Source organism: Phodopus roborovskii, unplaced genomic scaffold (assembly GCF_943737965.1).
Source record: "Phodopus roborovskii unplaced genomic scaffold, PHOROB, whole genome shotgun sequence".
NCBI lineage: Eukaryota > Metazoa > Chordata > Mammalia > Rodentia > Cricetidae > Phodopus > Phodopus roborovskii.
In genome coordinates, this window is record NW_026126469.1 from 15,064,147 (window position 1) to 15,090,176 (window position 26,030).

The 26,030-nt window shown below is 40.4% G+C and overlaps 1 protein-coding gene across 4 annotated transcripts in view; it reads left to right on the top strand.

Annotated features, from left to right (window-relative positions):
• Window positions 1-16,074, top strand: part of Opa1 (OPA1 mitochondrial dynamin like GTPase) — a 72,565-nt gene extending 56,491 nt beyond the window's left edge. For all 4 annotated transcript variants that reach the window (XM_051191267.1, XM_051191269.1, XM_051191268.1 and 1 more), the window contains one exon: window positions 15,738-16,074. In XM_051191267.1, coding sequence (XP_051047224.1) covers window positions 15,738-15,802 — 65 coding nt within the window. In that variant the 3' untranslated portion in view covers window positions 15,803-16,074. The remainder of the gene's footprint in view (window positions 1-15,737) is intronic.
• The last annotated feature ends 9,956 nt before the right edge of the window (window positions 16,075-26,030 follow it).

Consider the following 26,030-nt stretch of genomic DNA (forward strand, 5'->3'; position numbering starts at 1 on the left):
GTTTGATGAAATAGGGAAAAAAAGTTTATGTTTCTAGCTAATAGAAGATCAGTGTCATGTGAAAATACTTGACAGATGAGACTCACCAACATAATCTATGATGATGTCACAAAGCTGAGTAGCTCAAGGACAGACCCCTCATCTCCCTGCCTCAATTCTTATTACAGTCTCTCCCCACAGAGTATAAACAGCCCACTATGACCTTTGAGAATCTTGACCCTGTAGTAAAAGTAAGTTCAACAGACTTTCAGTATCTAAATGTACCAACTGTGAAGGTAGCTATTTGGATTACCTATGAAATTTTTAGTAGTATGCCATCTATTGAAATGGAGAGTTCTGTTCAAATACCTTCTTCATGGTGGCAAAAGTTGTCCTTTCTATAATGCTGGATTTTATCATTGTCACTGTAATAAATAGGCTTACATTCTGAGATTTGTTGTTTTGTTTTTCCTACCTTGATTATCTAGGCAATAATAACAATTGTAAGTTTCATCAGTACATGGTGAGATTCTTTTACTTAACTCCTGTCCACTAAAACCCGTTATACTTTTCTAGGTTTTTTTGGGGGGTGGGGCGCAGGTTTTATTTTGTTTTGTTGTTTGTTTCTTTTTGAGACAGGGTTTCTCTGTGTAGCCCTGGCTGTCCTGAAACTTACTTTGTAGACCAGATGGCCTCAAGCTCAGGGATCCGCCTGCCTCTGCCTCCCAGTGCTGGGATTAAAGGTGTGCACCACCTTTAATTTATTCTTTTTATTTTTTGTGTATGCAGAGTCAGCCAAGAATTAAAGGGATATTTGCAGTCATTTAGACAGCTTGTTCTGAGAAAGGATTCTTTTCTCATTTATATTATGTTTCTTTCTAGCTCTCTGTCAAAACATGAAGTTGTTTGTGGATGTGAAATGATATTTGTGCGCTTCTTATGGGCCAGAAAATTGTTCTCCATAAGTTCTCTAGGGACTCGACTGTAGCCATTTGAAGTAACCATAGCTATTTTTCTCATTTCAATGGTTAAGAAATGGAGGCTTAGAAACACAGTATCTGATCACAGCTTGAGAGAGAGAGAGCTTTGTATTGGGATGTGTACATAGTGGTATGTCCCCCGTCCTTCTTGCTGTGTACGAAGCTTTGGAGTTAGAGCTTTCGCTCTGTGAAAACATCTATCTGGTTAAAGAAACACCAACATACATATGAAGTCAGTAGATGAACTGTCTTCTTTATATGATGTGTAAACTGTCTCTAGACTGTCAGATCCCACTTTCCACAGAGTTGCCCAAAACCTAGATGTTTTCCCTATGCTGGTCTCCTATTCGATATGTATCTAGAATGACTCTGAACTTCGTATTCAACTTCTCTGCTCTCACCTTCTAAGTACTTGATTAAGGGCTCCAGGCCCAAAACACGAGGGCTTCTTTTATGCTCATCAAACTCCACTGAACCACAGTCCCAGGCCCCAAGCTAAGAGCTCTTCAGTGTGACTGTGTTCTACCTGAGTTACGAGATCCACCAACCCTGTAAACTGTAACTGGCTGTCATTCTAACTTAGGTCTTTTGTTGAGCAGGAATGAGAGTGTTGAAATATTCTCCACCAAGTTTCTCTGCATTCCTTTACATTTAGCAACAGAAATATAACGGAAAAAAAAAAAACATGTGAAATATAAAACAATAATGAACTCTGGCTGTCATTGTGCAGGCTTATTGTAATGGTGTAGCTGAATAGCCTTCATGTTAAAAGCAGTAAAATCAAAGTGGCTGTTAATTTAGGATTTTGCAATATCCCCTCTGCCTGCCCCCAGTTAATCTGCTCTGCTGCCTGCATCCATCCTACTCGAGGTGGCAACAGCTGGCCTTTTTACTAGCGCTCAGCGGATTAGCGAGCAGGAGAGCAGCAGCGTGCTCGGCCGCTTGCCTCTGTTGACTGTTCTTTATTGTTTGATGCCTGAGCATCTCCCAGACAGCAAGCAATTGTTACTGGAAACTTAGAGTTTGTTTCTCTTGAGCTTATACAATGCTCTTCGAGCTCCTCTTTGTGTTTCTTCACGTTCCCAGTCTCCTCTTATCCTCCATCCTGTGCTTTCTCTTGATAATTAGAAAAGCACAAAGATACAACCTTTGTGTATTGGGCTGCATGACATTCACTTGTGACGCTAACACTTGGCCTTAGAGAGTACAGATACAAGGCTTTTTTCTCTGAATTACTAGATATTCAGCAACATAAGTCATGTTTACTATGAGAACTCAGTTCATTGTGGTCAATATTATTTAATGACAGAAAACAGATGTACTTGTTCATTTTTAAATTATGATGACAAAAGAAAGCAACAGGAGTGACCTAAGACTTCATTGGCAAACCCAAGGTTAGAAATATCAAAGCCACCTAAGTCTACAAAGATGTTTTCAGTGACTCAAACAGCATCCTAATTTATAGGTCAGTCGTAAGGATCTCTTCATGTTAAGATCTGAATGAAAAAGCATGTAGGACATAGCTAACAGAACTGTAGTTAGCTGAAATATTTTTATTCAGTTGTATCTAGAAAGGGATTTAGTTTATGTTGATTGCTTTGTATTTCCAATCTTCTCTGATGCCTGCTACTATCACACATGAGATCACTGGTCCTGAAAGACGTGGAACTAAACACCACCCTACAAGGGTCACTTTATCCTGAATGCGGAACCTAAATGGCATGAAAGGAAGATGTCTGTGATCATTCACCACCATCACTTACCTCCCCACTCCATATATTCCAGAGATTCTTCTGTTCTATTCTTCTATTCTATTCCATTCTTCTATTCGCCGCAGCAAGGCAATTTTCTCTTCATTAATTGGGATAGTATGTGACTCTCACAAATTTGTTTAGTCTCTTGAACTCCAAATATGGTAGCTCCTCATTTGTGTTACTTAGCAAAGGAAATCAGTTTTAACAAATTCTTAAAAAAGGATAGCATTGAGTTTTAGGTACCCAGGTCCAGAAAAGAAAAGGGGGGGGGGCTGGAGAGAGAACTCTTTATTACTCTTGCAAAGGCCCCAGGTTTAGTTCCCAGGACGGACAGCAAACAGCTCACAACTGCCTGTAGCTCCAGCTCCAGGGGATCCAGCATTCTCTTCTGGCCTCTATAGGCATCAAACACACAAGTGGTGTGCACGCAGACATGTAGTCACTCACACATAACACATCAAATAAAAAGACATAAATGTTTTTAAAAGAAAGGGGAAAGCGATACAGTCCGAATAATAGGGAAGAAAGCATGAGCAGTCAGGACTGTGACCTCCTGGCCTCATTTCCCTCTCAGTCCTCTTGCTGTGTCTCTGGCCCCAATACTGTTTCATCTTTCCTGGCTTCTAGCACTGCATTTTCCCTTTCTTTCTTACACCTTCTTCTAGGTCATTGTCATCTGACCTAAATGAATATTTTTCCTCCTACCTGCTTACTTGCCTCCCTTCAGTGATTAAAAGTACACTCAGCTACTGCCAAGATTGTGTGATTGAGCAGAATGAATACTGCCTTCCCACTATATAACTGTATGTCAGCCAAAATAATCATCTAAAGAAAATATTCTCGTGTCTATTATGACTGACCCACCCTAGCAGAATGATTTGGTTCATTTATGAATACTGTAGCTTGTGTTATATATCATACATGGTCAGTGAATGCTTGATCACAATCTTAATACTGACTTTCATTAGCCCTTCTTTGGGCTTCAAAGGGGGAGACTGAAGGTGCCAGAGACCTTTCTTCTGTCTCGCCAAAAGCTCCGGTTTCGTCCCTTGTGAGCAGCTCACATTTGCTGTATTCACTCTGGTACCCACACCTCCTTTACTAACATCTTGTATCCTGGCTCTCAGTGTATGGAAACCATTGATTTATGGGCCCCCAATGATTTCCTAATAGCCAGTCCATCCAGTTCTCTCTCTCTCTCACACACACACACACACACACACACCAATTTCTAACGTTAAGAATTTAAGTTTATTGGAACACATTTTCTTTGGCTTTCGGGTGTTTTGAAATGGTTATTTCTAGACATGACATACGTATGTTTGTAAAAAGGAAAGATTAATACTGTTTACTATAAAATAACCATTTCTGTAGTATGTTACTAGTAATTCTGAGCCATCTTTTCTGGATAAATTTACTACTTTTGTAAATTCTCCCATTGTGAAGGTGATTTTTATACTAAGGTGAAATAGAGCAAATGAAGAAAACAGTAAAGAATTATTTTTACCCAGAGTCTGCATGCATGAGGCAGGCTCTGCTTTGTGTTATAGCTGAAAAAGGATGGAGCTGACACAAAGAATAAAGTAATCCTTAGGGAGGGACCTCTGTTGAGAGGCAGTTATTTACACACAGAATTCCCTGTGACGGGCCTCAGTTGTGTGTTTTCCTGCTAATGATGAGGAAAATGCAGACTCAAACTGAGCCTTCAGATGAAAGTACATTTTTCATGGCCCAAATCTGTTTATTAAAGTCATGATTGAGGAATAAATGGGTTAAGATTAAAAGAATATTTGCTTTATATTGTATAGACCACTATATTTAACCTTTGTTAGCAAATATCTTTATTGCTTTAAATGCAGTTTTAAATTATTATGAGTATTTATAAATTATAATTTATAACTCATTATAAATGAGATTATGACTCTAAATTAGAATAAAAAATAATGTTACTTTCAATAATCTATGGATTGGATTTATATTGGGGTATTTTGTTTGTTTTGTTTTGAGACAATCACTGTGTAGCTCTGACTGGCCTGAAACTCACTTACCATGTAAACCAGGCTGTCCTGGAACTCAGAAATCTGCCTGCCTCTGTCCTCCAGTCCCAAGTGATGGGATTAGAGGTGTACATAACCAAACCAACATACTTTATCATTTTAGAGTAGTGGTTTTCAGCCTTCCTGATGCTGGGACCCTTTAATGTAGCTCCTCATGTTGTGTTGACCCCAACCATAAAATTATTCTCATTACAACTTCATAACTGTCATCTTGCTATTGTTATGAATCATAATATAAATATTTTTAGAGATAAAGGTTTTCCAAAGGGGTCATGACCCACAAGTCAAGAACCATTGCTTTAAAGTAAGTTCTGTGTACTATTATGGAAGCCAGTATATTTTTTAAAAATAGAAATTTGATGGTTTTTTTTCCTTCTAGTAATGTTTAACATTTCTTTAATGAGCAATATTAGAATGAAATAATAAACTTAAATTTAGGGTTAAACTTTTTCAAAATTTCTTTTGAAGATTTTTTCATTATTTATGTATATAAATGTTTTGCCTGCATGTATGCAAGTACACTATATGCATGCCTTGTGCCTGAGGAGAACAGAAGAGGCCCTGGATCCTCTGGAAGGGCAGCCAGTGCTCTTAACCACTAAGCTACTTTTTCAGCCCTGTCTTTTCAAATTTTATGTTTTCATGTGTTCTGTCCAATTCTAAAATGGGAAAAACAGAACCTAGTAGTGGGAATCTAAATCTAATCACAAGATAATCTACTGGCTTATGAAAGTATATAAAAAAAAATAAAACTAAGTAAAGCATGAACAGATACCATGAAAACGAGAGCTTGATGGGTTATAGACCCACTCTAGATCACCACCCCAGAGTTTGGGAAATACGCTTCTTTTTTACACTTTGGTTTTTTGAGACAGGGTCTCACTATGAGGCCTTGGCTGGCCTGGAATTCATAGAGACCCACCTGCCCCTGCCTCTTAGTCTAGGATTAAAGGCACACACCACCATGCTCAGTGTGAAGCACGCTTCTTGGTGTAGATAGAAATATTGGTTATGGTCAAAAGATTTTAATAATTGCTATTATATATTTCTAAATTTTCCCTCCCAATGAGTACAGCGCAAAATTCCCTTAGAAATTTTATCATCTGAATTATTCTATCATGGGAATGATGAAATCTGTATACGATATGCTCAATCTTAAAAGTAAGTTGATATTTGTCCAAATAATGTCTCCATGTAGTATTACTAGAAGACATTGGTAGGCCTACGCGATAATGGCTCACCTCCATTGTTGGAAGTCAGCATGTGTATTTTTATTTCCTGTTCTGTTTTGAGTCATCCTTTGGTAACATTTTGAAGTATTGCTTAAACTGGTGAAGTTTTCAAGCTTTGATGGTTCGTTCACTTTAGGGATATTTTTCTTTCACTGTTACCTTCCATGTACAAAATAGTCCATTTTAATTATTCCTTATACATCTCTTTGATCTATTCTAGTTTTAGTATTTTGAATTGTAGAAGGGTGCTGTTTTGTTTTGTTTTTATTTCACCTAAGTAAGTGAAATAAATTCTTGTCCTTGCTCTGGGACAGGAATTCAAAGTTGTTTTCTTTTGTTTTTAACCTTTTATCTCCTCTTTTTTGCACAACTTCTTCTGAGCTGTGTACACAGCTCTGCCGTCTTTAAACAGATCCAATGGATATACATTATGAGAAATGCCCCAACCAGAGATTGTTGCCCTTAGTAAAATTATTGTAGCTTAGTAGACTATTGAAGCGGCCCTGGGGCAGTTTTTAGAGCTGTTTTCATCAGGGCTTTGGACTAGCTTCTTCCGCTCACACACTTTGAGCTTGTTGTTAGTATGCATGTACCCAGCTTCTTGTCTGGCTAGGTGGGCCCCAGCTCACTCCCTTTTCTCTATGCAAATGTTGTTTTAAATACTCATTCGCAATATTAATGCAACAGAAACCTCTGGAGAAGTTCCGTGATAGAGGCTGTGTGATCCAGAGGCCATGTTGTACCATACCCTGTACTAATAGTCAAGTCATGAGCCTTGAGAGTCGCTCCCCCTGTTCTGGACCCTGGCCTTCCTTCCTGTGCTTGTGCCTTCATCGTGTCTTCCTTCTCCAGAGATGCCAAATTATTTCCCTCTTAAAATTAATGGATGGACCCTTCCATGTAGATTAACCTTTTTTTTTTTTTTTTTATCTTGAGTCTCTTGTGTTCAGGAAAAATAAATGTTTGCCTATTATGATTCACATATTGCTTCCTAATATTTTATTCTCATCTGTACTGAAATTTTTCCATGGGTTACTAAAATCAAGAGAAAGCAGTGATCTAGAAATAAGATATGTTCTATTCAGAAATACAGATTTTTTTCATGTAACGCATCATTTATTATTTTGAATTTCATGTCCTTGAACTTAACTGTCCCCCACACTTGTATAGCTCACAGATCTTCTTTAAAGTTGTGCAAGGCTTGAGAGGTGGTCCTTCCATTGCTCCTAGTTAGAAATTGATACTCAGTGAATTAGTAATGTAGCCATTTACATGAATGTTTATGGCAAAGGCATTTACATGAATGTTTATGGCAAAGGGGAGGCCAGCTCCGTTTGTGCAGATGCCTTTTAGAATTGCTTCCTGATCCTGTTCATTTTGAGTCTTTGGTTTCTGTTTGTGACTGTAGATACAAGAATTTCTGTAATTTGATTTCTTAGTTTGTATTGTTAGTAAGTGTTGCAGAGCCTGTTTTGTTTGTTTGTTTGTTTGTTTTTGTTTTGTTTTGTTTTGTTTTTTATTAGAACAAAGTGTCAAAATTGTAAAATTTATGTCAGAGAGGTGGTGGTGCATGCCTTTAATGTCAGCACTCGGGAGGCAGAGGCAGGTGGATCTTTGTGAGTTCAAGGCCAGCCTGGTCTACTGAGCAAGTTACAGGACAGCCAGGGCTACCCAGAGAAACCCTGTCTCGAAAAACATATGTACATAAACACACACCTGTTATTTTTTAATTAAAATATAAATTATTTCTTTTAAAAGAATGTAGAATTTGGGGCTAGAGAGATGGCTTAGTGGTTAAGAGTATATTCTCCTCTTAGGGAGGAATGTCAGGCAGCTGAGAAAAAGACAGTTTATTTAAAATTTTGAGGATGATTTCCATTTTACATAATATATGACATCAATTCTGAAGTTACTTTGATTTGCCTGTTTCTTTCTCGTACTATACCAGTACAGATCTGGCACTTCTAATCCAAATGGCTGTAAAATATAAACTTAAATACTCACATGATACTCTCTGACTCTCTGATTTTGGTGCATTTTAGATTTTAGATTCGGGAAATTCAACTAAAAAAGCAGACGTTTATAATATTTCTGCTCCCAAGCATTTCCAACTGGGAAAAGTATTAGTAACTAGACCTCCTTGCAGGCATGGTGCTGCCAACAGGCTGGGCAGTACTTTGTCTAATGGAGCATCTTATTTAAGAGCTGTAACTTGTGTTTCATTTTTATTTCATTTCTGCTTAAGCTCGACTAACGCTTTCATAAATCGGAACTGCACTCTCTGAGCTTACTGTTTTTCTCCTACTTTTAAAATTACATTAATGAGCTGTTTGAGACTCATTCCCGTGACTCATTTATCTGCTACAACTCCTTTTTAAAGCTTCAGTCCTGAAGGTCTTCTGACAAACCAATATTTATAACAGTTTGACAGCAGGATGAGGAGCAACGTTTGTCTTTGTAACAGCTTGAAGAAAGACCCTCTCCAGGACCCTGTCATGCAGTTACAATCTTGGCCTCCTTTCTTATGCTGGGAACAACATGCATACAGCAGCACCTCCCATGCGTTTTCTTGTCCCATTGACGATCCATTCACTTCCCATCTGTTTTGCAGTCTTAAAGGAACCGAAGGGGCCCTCTTCTTATAAATCTGTCTTTGCAAGTGATAAATGATGCAGTATCTCTTTAAGGGCTGCCTGGGTGGTTTTTCTTTTCTTAAAATGTTTCAGCTTACCTCTTAACAGAAGTCAGAGTAAAATATACTTTTAAAAATAGGAGAAAGGGCAAACTATAACATTTTTAAAGTCATAATTTATTTGTTGGAACAGAATTATTTACTGACTTTGTCTTCTCAAGTAATTGCCTATATGTTAGTATTTCTTTGAAATATGATATTTAGATTTTCTATACTGGCAATACACAGGCAAATGAAATGATTCGTTTTGACAAAGTATATTTTAGCTATGAAAGGAAAAAAGAAAATGACATATCACTAGGGAATTAGAATACCAAATAATTTTAAATTTTTCTCATCATAATATGAACTGATATAATTTGTAGTATTTTGTGTGCAGGACACAACAAAATGACTTACAGTAGACAGGTGTAACCTCATGATAGATTCTGTGGCCCTTACTAGAAAAAGATGGCCATGAATGCCATAAAAACTTATTATTTGTTAATTCTGGTCCTCAAAGTAAAAGCTGTAGATGCTTCTGATGTTCGCTTTTCTATGAATTGAGCATAGCAAGGCATGGTGGGAGCATACATATTTTCCTATTACCCAAGACTCTGAGGCAGGAGGATTGCTAAGAGTTCAAGGCCCAGCTGGGCTACATAGTGAGTTCTAGGCCAACCTGGGCTACATAGCAAAGCCTTTTCTCAGAAAGAAACAAAGAAGAGGGAGGGAGGGAAGGAAGGAATTAAGGAATTGAATTCAATTTAAATAATTGTTTTCCTTCCAGTAAAAAGAAGTGTTCCCTAAAGGTTAAATGTGACAAATAATGTCATTTCCACCATTGTCCTACAGAATGCTTTTAAGTTATGGTTTTAAAAACATCACCAATATAAAATGACCACATTTGGAATATTCCCTTAAACTATGAGTCCACAAGGCTATGAATGTCCCCTTCAGAGGTGGAACTGGATTAAGACTGATGACCCTGCAAGTACATTCTCCAGGAGGCTGTGTTTATTCTCCTAGACATAAAGTGGACAGGGCCCAGTGGAAATTAAGGCTGGTAACTGTTTCTTGTGGCCACTAGACCACCACACAGCAGCTTAACTTAGCAGTAGGATGGGTGCATCTGGCACACACACCTGATAGAAATGTCTCTCATCAGCCCTCTCAAAGTGAACACTCAGTTTCTAGGGCAGTGTTGTTCTAAGTCTCAGGCAGACCAGGTTAACCTTGTAACCCAAGGATCCCTTTGTCTCCACCTCCCACCTGGTTTATGCAGGTTTGGAAAGTGAACCTAGGGCTTCATGCAGGTCAGGCAGCACTCTACCAGCCCTGGGCTTTCAGCGTGGCTGTCCTCCGTGTGAGCCGGTAGCATAAGCACTCCTGGAAGAATCCGCGGTTATTTAGTTTGTCATGTCTAAAGATAAAATGTATCTCAAGAAGTAGATGAATTTTCCATCCCACATACAACTGCCTTCATTGAGCAGATAAGCCCTTCATAGGTATAACCAAAAGTATACCTATGGACATTGGCCGGCACCCTGAAGGATACTGTTCTTTGTTGTTAAGTAAGACAGACCCTAACCATTAGTAGGTAGCTGCACTGAAATCAGTATTACCATCCAGCTAGGAAGATTCCAGGGTCTAACACCTGTAAAGATAAATGTAAGGCTGTTCTGTGTTCATGCCAAAGTCTTTTGGAGAATAGACCTCAAAATATTTAGAAATTATATGAATAGGTTCTATTATATTCACCAAAGGCACCTGATAGAAGTTCTTACCATGGCCTAAAGTGGTTTTTAAAAGTGCTGGGTGATAGTGATGCACACCTTTAACCCCAGCACTCTGGGAGACAATGACAGGAAGATCTCTGAGTTTAAGGCCAGCCTGGTCTACAAAGTGAGTTCCAGAACAGCTAGGGTTACACAGAGAAATGGGGGTGGGGAGGGACAATAATTAAGAAAGCTGGATATGGAGCTAGACATGGGGGCACACACCTTTAATCCCAGCATTCAGGAGGCAGAAGCAGGTCCATCTCTGTGAGTTGGAGACCAGCTCTGTCCATATAGTGAGGTCCAGGACAAACAGGGCTACAGAGACCTGGGGGGGGGGGGCTGGTTTTCTCCATAGTCCCTATTAACAAATGTAGAGTTCCACTGTTCCTCTCAAACCTTCTTAAGGCAGCTGTTACCTCGTTTCTCCATATCCTAGATTCCTCTAGATCCTGAGGGGCCTTTATATAGTACAGTTGTGCAATACACAGCATTTTCAGTAGCAGTGTGTGAACTCCAGAGGAAGAAATGTTCTAGGAATTCCCAGCCCTGCAGTGAACAGCCCTTTGCTGAAGTGATTTCTCTGGTCCTAAAGGATGGCATGGAGTGCTCATACAGCGTGATAGGGGACAGCTGTTAGATGGTTTGCACCTTTCAGTGTATGGTTTGCTAAAAGTGCATTGTGTCAGTCCTTCAGCCAATTTCTCCGTGCTTTCTTTAAAGACATCAGAAGTTGCCTAAGGGTTTTCGGTGTGTGTGGGCGTGTTTTGTGCGCAGCTCCCTTTGTCTGTGTTCTAAACTGAAATTAACCACTGAAGTGATCCCTCTCCCAGGTTAGGCCTTTGGCAGTCCCAGTGTATTCAAAACCTAATTACAGATTAGTCTGTTTGGGGACTTTTAGAGCAAGTATCAGAAGACGCAAAGCTCTGAGAGGAGCAGTGCCATTTCATGTGGGGATAAAGAGACCTAAAATGTGAATGGGTGTCAGGTCATCTGAAGAGAAGAAAAAAGAGAAGGAATGTCATTCACTGAGGCTGGCGGTTTATGACTTGGGGATTATGGGAATATTCATGACTCAATCAAGATGCACAATGAATTGATGTTTAAGATGGCTCATCTTTTAAGTAAACATTGGGTAAATGGGAACGAGCCTCCATATTCACTCTATGTAGAACTGTGTAACATAATAGTTTAAGTCCTTCCTGAGTCAATTTAATTTATCAAAGAGGCCACAGATTTTATAAGTATTCTTTATTCGAATATTTAATCCAAATATTTGAGAGAATCAGGATTTGTTTTACAACTAGCCATGCTGATTTGTGCTCGTTTCTGATTTTTACCAAGTGTATCCCATTTGACATGAAAGGTAATACTCCAGCACACCTAAGACAGTGGTCTTTTGCTCTTTTTGCTTCGGCATGAGGCAGCAGACCTCCTGTGTGTTTCTAAATCAGGATGGTGAGCAGGGCTCTTCCATAGAGGGCCTGCCTACAGGACTGAAAGAGACAAAGAAAATGTCACATTTGAGTTGACATTCCTAGACTGACAGTAAGAGAATAAGCAAGGAATGCTTATTGGTTTGGATTTGGGGTTTTGGGTTTTTTGAGACAGGGTTTTTCTGTGTAGCCCTGGCTGTATTAGAATTCACTTCATAAACCAAGCCGGCCTTGAACTCACAGAGATCCCCCTGCCTCTGCCTCCTCAGTGCTGGGATTAAAGACTTGGGAATGCTTCTTAAAGAAGGAATGTCTTGGGGCTGGAGGAAAACCAGCTGAGAAGGAGGACCCACAACGGCTCACACACAGCCGCACATAGACATAGCTGCACATAGACACAGCACGCACATAATTAAAGATGACCCTCTCAAACAAGGGAGGGGAAATTCCTCCATGTCCCAGAAGACTTCGTCTTTTCACATCGTTACACAGGTGGAAAGGACAGCTGAATTTCCTTAGGGTGAGAGTGATGTTCCTTGACGATGCTCCTTTTCTTTGTATCGGCCTCCCTTCCCATCCACCAACCCCATTACTTCTAGTAACTTATTTAAATGCTTTATAGCATTCTTAAGGCTTTATGGCAACACTGTACCATGTCCTGACATTATAATTGCAAAATTTTTCATTAAAGTGTAACTTTTTAAAGGAAACTTAGAATTTTCTATATTTTTGTGTTAAATAGTCCTTTTATTTAGGGGGAAAATTCGCTTACCTCTTCATTTTCTAAAACTTGGATTTCCCTGTAGACCCTCCAGAATTAGACACCTTCCTCAATGCAGCTTTGGTATCTGTTCATACAAATAGGTCTTGCTCTGACCTGTCCCCTGTGGGTGACACCACTGTACCATACACCTACGGACAGTCTGCCCCTCAGAGGATGGAGGTCAATGACTGATAGGGCAAAGGTTGGCAAACTGCCCCTGTGGCTACCCAATTGCACTCAGATCACGTGTGAAATAAACTTTATTCTTTCTGCATTATGGCATGACATTCCCAAATAGACTGCTCACCAAGGAGTGACTAGGGGCTGCTGAGGCTGGAAACACCTTTGAGGGATTTACCTCCTATTGTGCTTTTCAAACTAGTTGGGGTTTTGGTGGGATTTGCATTGTTTATTTTGGTTTTTATGAAGACCATGGTCATCTCCTCTAGAACTGCTAAAAGATAATTTGAAAAGCCCTTTCTTTTCTTCATCTCTTTTAAAGAATGATTTAAAAGAACTGCATGTATATGAAATTCTGAAAATTTCTCATTTAAAAAAAAATACCTGTTTTTAAACAACTAAATGGATAAGTTTTGGGGGGTTTTGTTTTGTTTTTAAAGCTAAGACTGGCTTCATTTGGAGAATGAATATGTGTTCTAGTTTGACTACTGATTAAGAAGTAGAAGCAAGCCTGCCAGAAAAGTATAGATTGAAGTTCTAAGGGCCTGCATGATGGCTTGGGGAGTATTGTAGTTTGCTTCTCTGTTCCTGTGCTAAAACACTGAGCCAAAGCAACATGGAGGGGAAAAGTTTGTTTTGCTTATACTTCCATGTCCCAATCCCTCACTGAGAGTCAAGCAAGAACTTAGGAAGAAACCATAGAGGAGCAGAATGTTGCTCACTGGCTTGTTGTCTGACTTACTAGTTCATGCTCAACTTGCTTTTTTTATACATACAGCTCAGGCCTACCTAACTAGGGATGGTGCCACCCACAGTAGGCTGTGCGCCTCCCCCCCACACACAAACACACACATACATCAGTCATCAATCAGGAAGTCTTCCACAAGCCAGTCTGATGAAAGCAATCCTTCAATTGATGTTACCTCTTCCCACAGGACTGTAGGTTGATAAGCCTTAACCACTTATCTCAAGTGATGTTGTATTACATGACAAGAGAGAAAGAAAGCACCTGCTTAATAGAAATACAAATATGCACAGTCACTATTTTTCTTAACAAAATAGTACAAAAACATGAATGTCAATTACCATCTTCATTTTTTATCTAGTCACATGGCTTTAGCTGTTATTTGCAACTACCTTCCTCTATTATTCTTTGTTTCCTCAACTCTCAGCAAGCACCTCAGCAGGTACAGTTCTTTCCCTGGAGAAATGACCAATACCTTTATCCCTGAGGCTCTGGGCCATTTGTCATCTGGATTGGATTGTTGTAGTTTCCCATTGTTCTTACTCAGAGAACACAGTAACACCAAGTTGTCCTAAAGGGTCTCCTGTATCCTAGACATAATCTTCCTTACCTCCATTGTGGAAAAGCAGTCCACTTTCCTAAGGGAAGTCTGGATCAATCACCCCTCCTAACACTATTATTCCTGTCTTAGCCTGTTGGCTTAGGGGCATCAGGAGCCCAAAGTGGCCCAGGGAAAGATGCTTTAGTTCAGTGAAGCGCGTGTGCACACACACACACTTGTAATTTAAAATTGTAAGCAATGGATTGGTATTGTCTTAGCATTTATGATTCACTCATCTGTAGAAGGAGAAAATGCCACCCTTGCCTTAACTTTTATCAGATTTTCTCAGTGGTTCAATCAAAACAATAGAGCTTTTTTCTCCACATACCTTCTTATTCTTAATATAATACCACGAGTTATAAGTCCTAATTTAGAGTGTCTACAAACACTGTCCTTTGTATGTGACTATAGTAACCACCACTAGAGTCCTACAATGCCGTGAAAGTTACAGAAGGACCATTCTTCCTCTGACTGGGTGCTCATCACCAAAGTACACTGCCAATAAAATGTGTATCTTCCAACACAGATTGTTTAATTGCAGAGAAATAAATGTTGACCATTAATGACACTTTATATGATCTCTCCTCTTGAGTAGAATGCTTGCCAGTCTTGTGTCTCAGTCCCCAGCCTTGAACTAGTTGGTTCCTGTCAATTAGTAATTCCCACTGATATGTTAAATTGTATTGAAGGGATGGAAGCATCTCTCACACTGCCTAGTGTAACTGATATTCTAATACAGGAGATACATGACTAAATCAGCAGCAATAGCATATAATAGGGACATTTCATAGAGAAATCACAGATTTTATGTGGAATCTAATAAAAAGGTAAAAATTGAAATAAATGTAAGTCTACTTTCAGTGGTTCTTTATATTTTTAAACTTTTCATATTCCCACCTAAAAAGGTATTTTCATATGTTAAAGATATTCCCCAGTTTCCTTTGCTTGTCTTTCCTGGCATTTGAAATATGAATGAAGTGCATATCTCATCATGGTGGTATTGTCTGACCTTCCTGGTAACTTTGCCTGTTACTTTATATTTTAGAAGGTCATTTTCCAGACAAGGGACAATTTTGTTCTTTCCCTGTCATTGTTGAGATAGCAGCTCAGTCTGGCATTCCACTCACAGTCGGCCTCCCATGTGCTGGGTTTGCAGGCATAGGTATAAGCCTGCTTATGTCTATGCTTGTTAATTCCTTAAAATAGCCTTATCTTTGTTTTGTTTTGTTTTGTTTGGTAGAGCTTCAAGGAACCTAAGAATGCAGTGAGACAATTCTATGTGTAGGTGGACAGCCAGTGTTCTGTGTAAAGGGTCCACGGCTTCATTTCATAGTTTCCCAAAGGGGGCTGTCGAGCAGTTCTCCTCCTTCGCTTCCCAAAAGTGACCACTTACTCTTCTGACGCACCTGGACATGGGCCACAGGAGGTCTAGGGAGAATGACTTTCTCCCTTTTCCTCAAATAGCTCAAGATGTAGACGATTTAATAATACAGATTCTCTCTAATAATTTTTGCTGCCTTTTAAAAGTATGTGTTTGTAATCCCTCTTTTTATCTTCATAGAGAAAGTGAGAGAAATTCAAGAGAAACTTGACGCTTTCATTGAGGCACTTCACCAAGAGAAGTAGACTGTATGAAGTGAGTAATTCTGAGGCTGGGGTGCACTGAATACAAAGCATGTATTTGAAGCCTTTCTCAGTAACTCATGGCTCTGCATGGCAGCACCCAGCTTGCTTCTCTGTGATGTGATGCTTTTGCTGGCATGACTCTTGGAACCAGCTTCCTGTGTGTTGTGCCACACCGTTAAATCATTTGATTACCACCTTCTGGCTAATCTACAACTGTACTCTAGAATGCATTTTGGACAGAACCAAGGCTAAATAAAAATATTTGACAATGATTTTCCAACATATAGGTGGCTGATTTTTCTACATTGAAAAGTTAATCTGCACTTATCTATCTTACTCTTGTGCTCACAGTAGACAATCGTGCGTGTGTTAAGTAACTTGACTTACAAAGCTCCTTTATCAGTTTCATGAAGTTCTTCAGAAGAAGTAGGCTGTATTCTCCCTTATAATTTCAACACATGTGGCATACCTCAGAGTAGCAGCTTTGTTTTTCTATGCAATAGTTGTAATGTTTTAAGAAAGAATTTTAGAATTTGAGTATGGTGGCACACTCAGGAGATAGAAACAGACACTTCTCTGTGAGTTCTAGGCCAGCCAGGGCTACATTAGAGAAACCCTGTCTCAAAAGAAGAAAAAGGAAAAAATTAATTTTGGGACTGGTAAAGGAGCTTGCCACCAAGCCTAACAACTTGAGTTCAATCCCCAGGACCCCAGATAGACGAGAACTGACTCCTGATGTCCTCTGGCTTGCACCCACACACACAAATAAATGTTAGGAAAAAGTGAAAGAAAAAAATAAATGAATTCTATTATATGTTTATTTATATGTTTGGTAAAATTGTACTACCATTTTATGGCAAAAATAGGTAATTTAATAAATCTAGCAGATTGGAACAATTAAGCTTTAAATTTTAGTCATGCCGTGATAAAGTTGCTTAAGTCTTTTCATTTTCCAAATCTAAGTTCCTCAAATGGATTTATTTTTACAGAATCCTGCTCATAATCACCTCTGCATACATTCGAAGAACGAGAACTTTGGTCTTTTGTTCTGCCTCCTTTCTCCTGTTCTACCTTTTCAGTGCAAAATAAAGTCATAGGGTAAAATTAACTTCTGTGTGTCACAGGCACTTCAGCTCCCAGCAGCCTCGTGAGCAGAAGAACAGTGAAAATGGCCCCACCGTCTGTGTTTGTACTGATGTAACATTGGGAAACATGATTGCTATGGCCCTTAGGCTTAGTCTTCAAAGATAAGAAGTTACCTCAAGTCTTGTTTGTGGTGGCACCAGTGGGATTCATTAGGGTGTCATCAGACATATAATGGTAGTTGCTTTGGAGTAAAACATACAGTAATTTTTTAAGAGACATCAATTGTATATATGGCGACAGTTGCCTGCTAAGCCATCATCTGTCTGTAGTGTTCTGTATCCAGGACTGTTGGGCTGTAATAATTCAGTTTATGTTCACATGAAAGAAAGCTGGTTTACAAAAGAATGTTCAGACAGGTTAGCTTGTGTTGAACAGTTCCATGCATATTGAGTGACAGAGCCATCAAACTTCCATTACCAGCTCAGACACTCGCCTTGGAAGCCAATAGCAGCAGCTTACGTCCATTGCTGTTTTTACACTCTCTGTATCCATTTGCAATTAACTCCTTTTGAATAATGTGTGCTTTAGGTCAGACTTTCTGGTAATACTGCATCTATCCTGTTGACAGCCATTGAATTATAACCCAAGATGGAGAAGATTAAAGGTAATCAACTGACAGTTTTCATTTAGAGTGCTGTCAAACATTTGAACTAGGACAGACTGCAGCACAGTGTTCAGACATTATTTTAAATAAAAATTACTCTAACAAGTGGGAGAACAGTGACCCACCTCTCTTAAATATGAAAATTCTGTTTAATTCATTACAGTTCAGTTATAGTAGTAATCCTTACAATATTGCCATGTGTTTTATTTAAAATTATATTGGTTAAAAGACTTTAAAACAAACAAATATGTCACATATTTTACTTAAAACATCTTGCTACCTTTTTTTATTATTATTATTAGGCTTTATTGTGCTGGTAAAAATGCTCAGTATTGTAGTTTTTTGTTCACAGTTAATTTATTATGCAATTTTTTTGGAATTATTTTTGGTAATAATTCTCTACCCACACAATACTTTAAGTGTGTGTGTGTGTGTGTGTGTGTGTGTGTGTGTGTGTGTACAGTATGGAAAGCAAAATATTTCAGAAACTATAAATTCAGTAATATTTTATTTAAATTATCAGATAAGACATTTAGGTACTATCTTCAGCAGCTAAGAGCAGCGTCTATTGTTTCCAAGGCCAGGAGTGCTCAGGTGCCTTGTCTCCCCTTTTAGGTGTGGGATCATGGTGAATATTAGCTAAGGCAAGCCCTGGCTGAGACCAGCAGGAGAAATCTGCAGGTTTCTTCTAAGCAAAAGGCTGATGTTAAGCTTCATATCTCATTGTATAACTTTTTGTTTTTATGGAAGAGAACTTTTATTTCCAGAGGGGGTCAATATCTGTAACTTCAATGTAAAAGTAAATTACCAAATATCACTGTCATTCTTCACATCCCCGTGGGTTATTTTTTAAGCTGGTTTCATGATAAGCATGTCTTTACACACACACACAGCTTTTAAAAGCTAGGTATTTATCAAATGCAAAAGCTGCGGGAATGAAATAAAGTTCAGTTCAGCAGTTGACCGCGTCTGTCTATCATGTCTGTAGTTCTGGCACTTAATATACAGAAAGAAGTTCAAGTCTAACTGCACAAGAAATCATTTGTTTCTCACGTCCACATTTGCAAAGAATGGAGTGAATGAAATTCTATGTAGAGAACTAAGAGATTTTGAAACGATGATAAGCATGTCGATTATGAACCACCAGTCTGTACAGCATAAGCCACCGGAAGCAAGCTTGCTGCTTCACCTCCACAGCAGCCAGACTGCAGTTACAGGTGGAGCGGCCAGCCTTTCCGGGTCTTACTCCTAGTCTCTCCTATGAGCTCCATTTTCCAGGCCATCCTCAGTGAACTCCCACAGGTTGCCTGGTACCCAAATGGTAATGAGTGGTGTGCAAGTGTCTAGGGACTTCCTAACTGCAGTTTTGGAATGTCACCTGTAGGATTCTGGTGGCACACTTCAGTAATCACAGCCCTCGGGTAGCAGAAGCAGGACTATCATGAGTTAAAGGCAATCCAGGGCTACGTAGGGAGGCCCTGTCTTAAAAACAAAAATAATACAATTAAGAGTGTAGGCTTAACAGGCAAATTTCTAGTTGATTTTGTATTTATTTATTTTGGATGTATTTATCTGAAAAAAAAAAAACAAAAAAACATGGTATCTTTTTCTTTCCAATAAATGAGATGATGGTACCGGCGTATCTTCACCCTCTACGCTGGTGTATGGTAGACTGTCACATGCTGTAACAAGTGGAAATATGCTTGAAAATGTGCTTACCTTTTAAATAATCATGGCTATTTGATATCTAAATATTTAAGACTTACCCATGTCTTCATGTGCACTGTGAATGGACTTTGTATTATTTTTTTAAACCTTACACTTGATGTAAATGTTACTACGACTTATATTTGCCTGTGCTTGATCTAAGGTCATTTGTGTAGATGGGTAATTAAAAGATACTGAAGTGACATAATAACTATTATGGAGAGCATCTTTTACATTGTCTTTTTTTAATGAGGAAGAGACGCCTCTGGACCTAGGGTCATGATTTGACCCCATAACATAGGCAAATCTGTGACCCAAGAAGCTTTCAGAGTGGCTTTTCTCCAAAGGCTTGCATGTCATGAACCTTTCATTTCACAGTGTAATACATGTTCAGCTGATGCTTCTTCACCTGTCTTGATTATTGGTCTTTTCTTCAGTAAAATATAAAAAGGACAGTTTTCTAGTTACACTGTGCTGCTGTACCCATCACTTCCATTAATGATGCTGCCGTGTTCAGTCCCACATTAGCTTTCAAAGGGGCGTTAAGTAACCCTGAGGCCTGGAGGGAACTGTAAAGATGACTTCTACCCATCCTGATTAAAATCTCCCACCCTCACTTTTTATTGCCACCACACTTTGCTGTGCAGAGTACGGTAGTGTTGAACCCTCCTTCAGACTCCATGTGCTCGGCTGAAGTCCACACTGAGAGAAGGTGCAGAAAGACATATTTCTGGTCAGTGAATGTAGGATGCTTTGTTGTAATTCAAGCATTGGTTCTTCCTGTGGTTCAAGTTCCAAATCCTTATCCAAAAAGTGAGAATTTAGTTACTAAAGATTCAGTAGAACAGTTTGTTTTCTTTTAGCATATCTATTCAATTAAGGAATTAATATACTTACAATGTGCTAAGGATGACACAAGTATGTTTCATTATATTAGAAAAATCATAAATAGTTGCATACCCAGCTTATAATAACTATGTTGGTCCCAGGTTCTACACTAATTAGACAAAGTAGACATTTACAGAAAACTGGAAGGCTAAGACAAGAACTACAAAATTGTTAGAGGCTAAAAGGTAACATTATAAGGACTAATTAAATCTTTGTCCTGAGGGACACAGTTCATAAAATTATGGGTAAGAAAGATTTTCCTCATAAGTCATTATATTAAATTCTTTTCCTAAAAGGGCAGAATTGTGTTACCACCTTGAAAATTGGAAATATGACCACATGTGATAGTACCTTCTGGAATCCCAGTACTACAGAGGCAGAGGCAGGCAGATCTCAAAAAAGGAGTCTGAAGCCAATCTGAACTTCATGGCAACCTGTCTCAAAACAAAGAGTGGGAACATGTACATGATTCCTCCTGAAAAGACTTCAGTGAGTGATTCATGCTCTTAAAACCAGAATCGGGCTTCTTTTGGAAGGAAGTAACTAAAGTATGTTTAAGTCAGCTCTTCCATACCTCTTTGTGGTGAAGAATTGCCACAATTTTATCAGTAGTATAAACTAATACAGATGTAAACTGAACCCTGTTCGAGTACTTGAGCTCAAAAACTTGGAAGGGGAAACCAGAGACCCCATTAAAGACCCAATCACCACACTGTATTGCTGGCAGCAGCCTCACAGGGACAGGTCCCCTGCTTCACCATCTTGCATACAGTTACAGAACAGCCTGGAAGTTGGGATTTTATCCACTGTAACTGGTACCAAATGCTCATGAGACCTTGAGGGTTTTGTGAGGGAATTTGAAAGGAATAGTTTAGTTCCATCTTCCTGCAGTACTGTCTGGACCACTCACTTTCCTCCACAATGGTACACCCTGCCTTCCATGTGCAAATATATGATGCATCTGTTGAAAGAAGGTAACAGTATCCTTTGCAAAAGTCTAGTGATTGTCACTCTTGTCCTAAGATTGATGTCACAATTACTGGGTAATTTTGAGCCTGCAAAGCTTCATTAGAGACAATGAACATTCTGTTGTTTCTGACAGAACTAACTCAATCTTTACCAGAGTCCTGCCTCAGCCACTACAAAGTTCTGTAAATCCATTACCTCTCAACTGAAGGAATGACCTAATTCTCCCTGTATTTTTGATTCTTTACTGTGCCCATCCTCACCTCCCTCCCTCTCTCACTCCCTCTTCTTCCTTCTCCATGGTCCTGGAGATTGAAGATAGAACACTCTACCACTGAGCCACACCCAGCCCTAAGTGTAGGGCTTACTGTCTCTTGGTTAGGAACAAGCTTGCCTAGTGGATGTATATTGAAAATGTCCACATAGACAATGAACCCTGGAATGCTAAATACATGTTGGCTTTTTCCCTGTTAATTATAGATAGCGATATCCAGAAGCCACCAACCAATGCCTCAACAACAAACCACACACACCTAGACACAGTAGTGAGGCTGCCTCCTCACTGAACAGCACGGGAGGAGGAGGTCCGGGAGGAAGAGTGTTTGGAGGAAGGCCTGTCAAGGTCTGGCTGGGCTCAGCACTGTAAAGAGTATAAGGAACTAGCCATGAGCCCAGTGAGATGCAGCTAGAAGTCCTGGCTGTGCTGCAGGAATGCTCCTGATTGGAAGTGTGCTGCGGCTGGCCACAGTGGCAGGGGCTCGGCTGCTGAGCCTGTCAGCACTCCTGTGAGATTTCCCTTCCCTTGTTAATTCCTGCCTCACACTTTTGCAGATACTGATATTTTTAAGTCAATCTCTTACGATGCAGATATATTTTTTATCCCAGTTTTTAAAACTTTCTTTTTTTTTCTTCTGTGGTACCGATTTAGCTTTCCTAAGTCCCCCCCCCCTTTGGCTATCTTTTTTGATACTTAAAAATCTAACACCTTTGAAAGGAAAGGTGTTAACAGAAGCCTGTACAATTTCAGTGAAATTTATTTCCAGAAATCTCATATATGCCCCTTGGTTCTCTTGCTTTGAGATGTGTCAGGCTTCTCAAGCCTTAATATGGGAACTTCTCGTGCCAAGACTCTTGGGAGTATGTCTTTCAGACACTTTGAGAGGGTCTCAGCATAAACACAAAGCCACTCCCATTTTTATGCATCCAGACTCCTCTTCCCAAACATCTTGACACATTTACATTCTTGCTAATTATACTAATTACTGTGGCCATAGCTGGATCAAGATCATAAAGTGTAATTTTATTCATGTGGCGTGAGGCATTGGGCCGGGATGTTCTCCCTGTGGGCGCTCCCCTTTGGTACCATTTGCCAGCTGTGTACTCTGTGATTGGCTGGGCTTTTGATGTGCAGACAGTACAAGTTGGTCACAAACTTGTGTACAATGAGGCTGTTCTGGTTCATGTGAAAATCAACATCCTTTTTTGTGTAAGCGGGTGACAGGATGCTGCAATACTATTAGCATTTGCAAAGAGGGTGCTCTGTGCGAGGGCGGCACCACAGATCCTGGCTGCTCAGTTTGTGTTGCTCCATTATGTGAAAGATACAAAGAAGCTGAAGGCTGGCAAAGGCCTGTCAAATCTTGTAATGTAGTGCGACCCCCAAACTCTACTTGGCCTCCAAGCAGCTCTTGTTCCCTGTCCCACCCCTTTCTCTGAAAGGGCACTGAGGTAGGTAAATGAATTCAGTGCCTGGTGGGTGGGGAATTCCTTTCTGACCTCATTCCTGTACTATTTGTTTGCAGGCTTGTAGGGGGAGAGGAGGACATTTTGGAATCCTTTGTGTCAAATCATTTTCTTGCAGGTTGGGGAGTTAATGGTAACTTTGTCTGAGGCCAGCCAAGCAGAAAGTCTGTGCAGATGAGGCGTGGCATGTTCAACCTCCTCAAAACACATACACACACACACACACACACACACTATGAGAATATGGAAATGGGGAACTTTCTAGAGCAGATGGATATGTCCCACGTCGGCATGTTCAACATCTGCTGTTAGGAAGCTTAAGTCTTGCCAGTGTGTTTCTGCATAGGGGAATTCTTTACTCCGGAGTCACTGTGGCCTTTATACTGATGCCCGTGTGTGTGTGTGTGTGTGTGTGTGTGTGTGTGTGTGTGTGTGTGTGTGTGTGTGTGTCCATCCTAATAGATGAACAATAGCTTCAGAGTCCCAATAACTCATATTTTGCAGAGAGAGAGGAAGAGAGAGGATGCCCAAAGAAACTGTTTGCTCAGCTAGTGCTACAGCAAGAGTCAGTTCCTATTCCATGAGGATTCAGGCCCAAGGGTACAGGACAGTGCCTCCACAGACAGGCAACTTGTAAGGAAAGTTGGGGTTGGCATAGTCATGTGACTTCTCATTTTAAATACTTGAAGCTAAGTTTTGAGATTAATACACTTGTGAGTCAGAGGCATCCCCAAGCAGCATGCTGCCCTTACCCATGAGTCGTTGTCTGAAGCCTTCAGCTCCAGCAGTCCATCTGTCTGTGGACTTGGGTACTTCTGAGGCCTGGAGATAATACAACTTCACATCATTCTTGGAGCTGCAGCTTTATTACGAGGCTGGCCTGGAAAGAGAGTACCGTTAAATAACTGTTGTATCCCAGATACTTCAAATATGCTGCCCTGCTTAGTTTTACAAATTCCTGGCATAGGCATTGACAGTGTCTTGCCAGCGTGTCCTGACTGGGGTTGTGTGAAGTCCATGCTAGTCAGGTGACAAGGCCTGTATAGGAGCCTATGTAAGCTTAGCTGCACAACCCCAAAAAAGCAAGAGCAGAACGGGCAGGCAAGAGCTTGGGGCTTCCTTACCTGTTCTCTCCTGAGACATCAGTGTCTTTTCATGGCACAAACCATTAGATTTAAAAACAAAATGTCCGTGTATTCTGAAGGTCAGTGTGCAAAGTAACTTTGGATTCCCAGTGCCCTGGAAAAAGCCAGCTACAACCACTCACATTTCTAAGCCTAGCACTTGGGGAGAAGCAGAGACAGATAGACCCTGGGGGCTTGCTGGCATCAAGCTCCAGGTTCAGAGAGAGACACTATGACAAGATATAAGGAGGTAGGCTCTAAAGATGCAGCTCCATCGATCAAGTGCCTGCTGGGAAGAGCCATAGAGGAAGGTATCTATGGGGCCATCATCAGCTCCCATCCTCCACAGACACAAGTTTGGATGAGGGCTCACACACCTTTTTATAAGTTCCTTTATTTGTAAGAATATGCTACAGGTATACTTCCGCCACATGCATCAAAGTGGCTGCTAAGGGGAAACCTTGGTTGGATGAGATGGACATGTATGTAAAAAAGCCTTTTGCTCTCAGTGTCAAGTGTGTTCATCTTCTGAAAGGCACACATGGTGAGCTTCGGCAGGAAGAGTTGCCACTTACCATGCCAGTTCATTTTAACAAGAGTTATTACGGGGATATTGCTTTTTTTGTTCGTTTGTTTTTCAAGACAGGGTTTCTCTGTATATTCTTGGCTGTCCTGGAACTCACTTTGTAGACCAGGCTGAACTCGAACTTACAGAGATCCACCTGCCTCTGCCTCCTGGGTGTTGGGGTTAATGCATGTACCACCACCACCAGGCACATCTTTATAATTTATTATGAAAGAGGCAATTCAAAATCTTAGTAATGTGTTTATATTTGATGCACTACTTACATAAAACCACCCCACTAATAACATCAGTTGTCTGTGTAGTGTGTGTGTGTGTGTGTGTGAGAGAGAGAGAGAGAGAGAGAGAGAGAGAGAGAGAGAGAGAGAAAGAGAGAGAGAGAGATCCCAGCTGCTATTCGAGTCATGGTCATCCACAGCTGGAATAGCTGATTCTGCACGCAGCCTGGGCCTGTGTGCAGAACATACTCCAAACTATCAGGAGCTACCTGTGGTACACCTGTATGATGAATACATATTAAGCAAATGGGTTCCTCCTACACACACACACACACACACAAAGTCACATTCCTGCAAATGCAAGACACATACATACCTGCCAGCCCATACCCTGGAGTGAGAGACAACCCCACTGTGGACCACACATCAATCACGTGGTGTAGAACCTGCTGAAACCTCTAAGAAGTGACCCCCACTCTGCCACATGGGCCTGAGATCTCCTCAGAGCACCCACCACCATTGTCTACAGTGTTAATAGTTCTAATAAATCCCTTACCCAAAGGGACAGCCCTCTTCAGTGTTCCCCCTAAACTTCAAAGGGTGTGGCTATGGAATCAGGACTCAACAGAGTTCATCCCTTGTTCTAAAAAGTGCATGCCTACCTGAAAGTACGCTAGGAGACGCTGCTGCTGAAGAGAGGCAATACCATGTGCCTCTACAGAGTTCTGACCTGTATGTCAAAAGAGAAGCAGCTCACAGATGAGGTGACAGATGCCTGCTGTGGAACTCCTCCAGCAGATTGGGCCTTAGGAGACCCCTTCCTTCTCCACAGCAGAAATGAGGAGGAACAGGAATGGATGGCTGTGACCAGACACCTGACAAAATGCCACTTAAAGGAAGATTTCCTCTGCCTGAGTTTGAGATGATGCACAGTCCATCACGGAGGGGAGAGCGGCGGTAGGAGTGTGAAGTGACTGGTCGTTGTGCATCTTTAGTCAGGCAGTAGAGAGTGGAGAAGGAGCAAGGGCGTTGTGAAAGCCCAGGGCCCAGTCCCCAGTCCTGATGAGATCCCCTCCCTCTCGGGAGTCTCCACCTCCAGAGACTCGGCAACCTTCTAAAACCATACCAGGAGCTGCAGTTCAAACATGGGAGCCTAGGCAGAAGATTTTACATCAGCTTTGTTAGGGCCGCTGTTGCTGGGGTGAAACACCATCACCAAAGACAGTCTGGGGAGGAAAAAGGGCTTTTT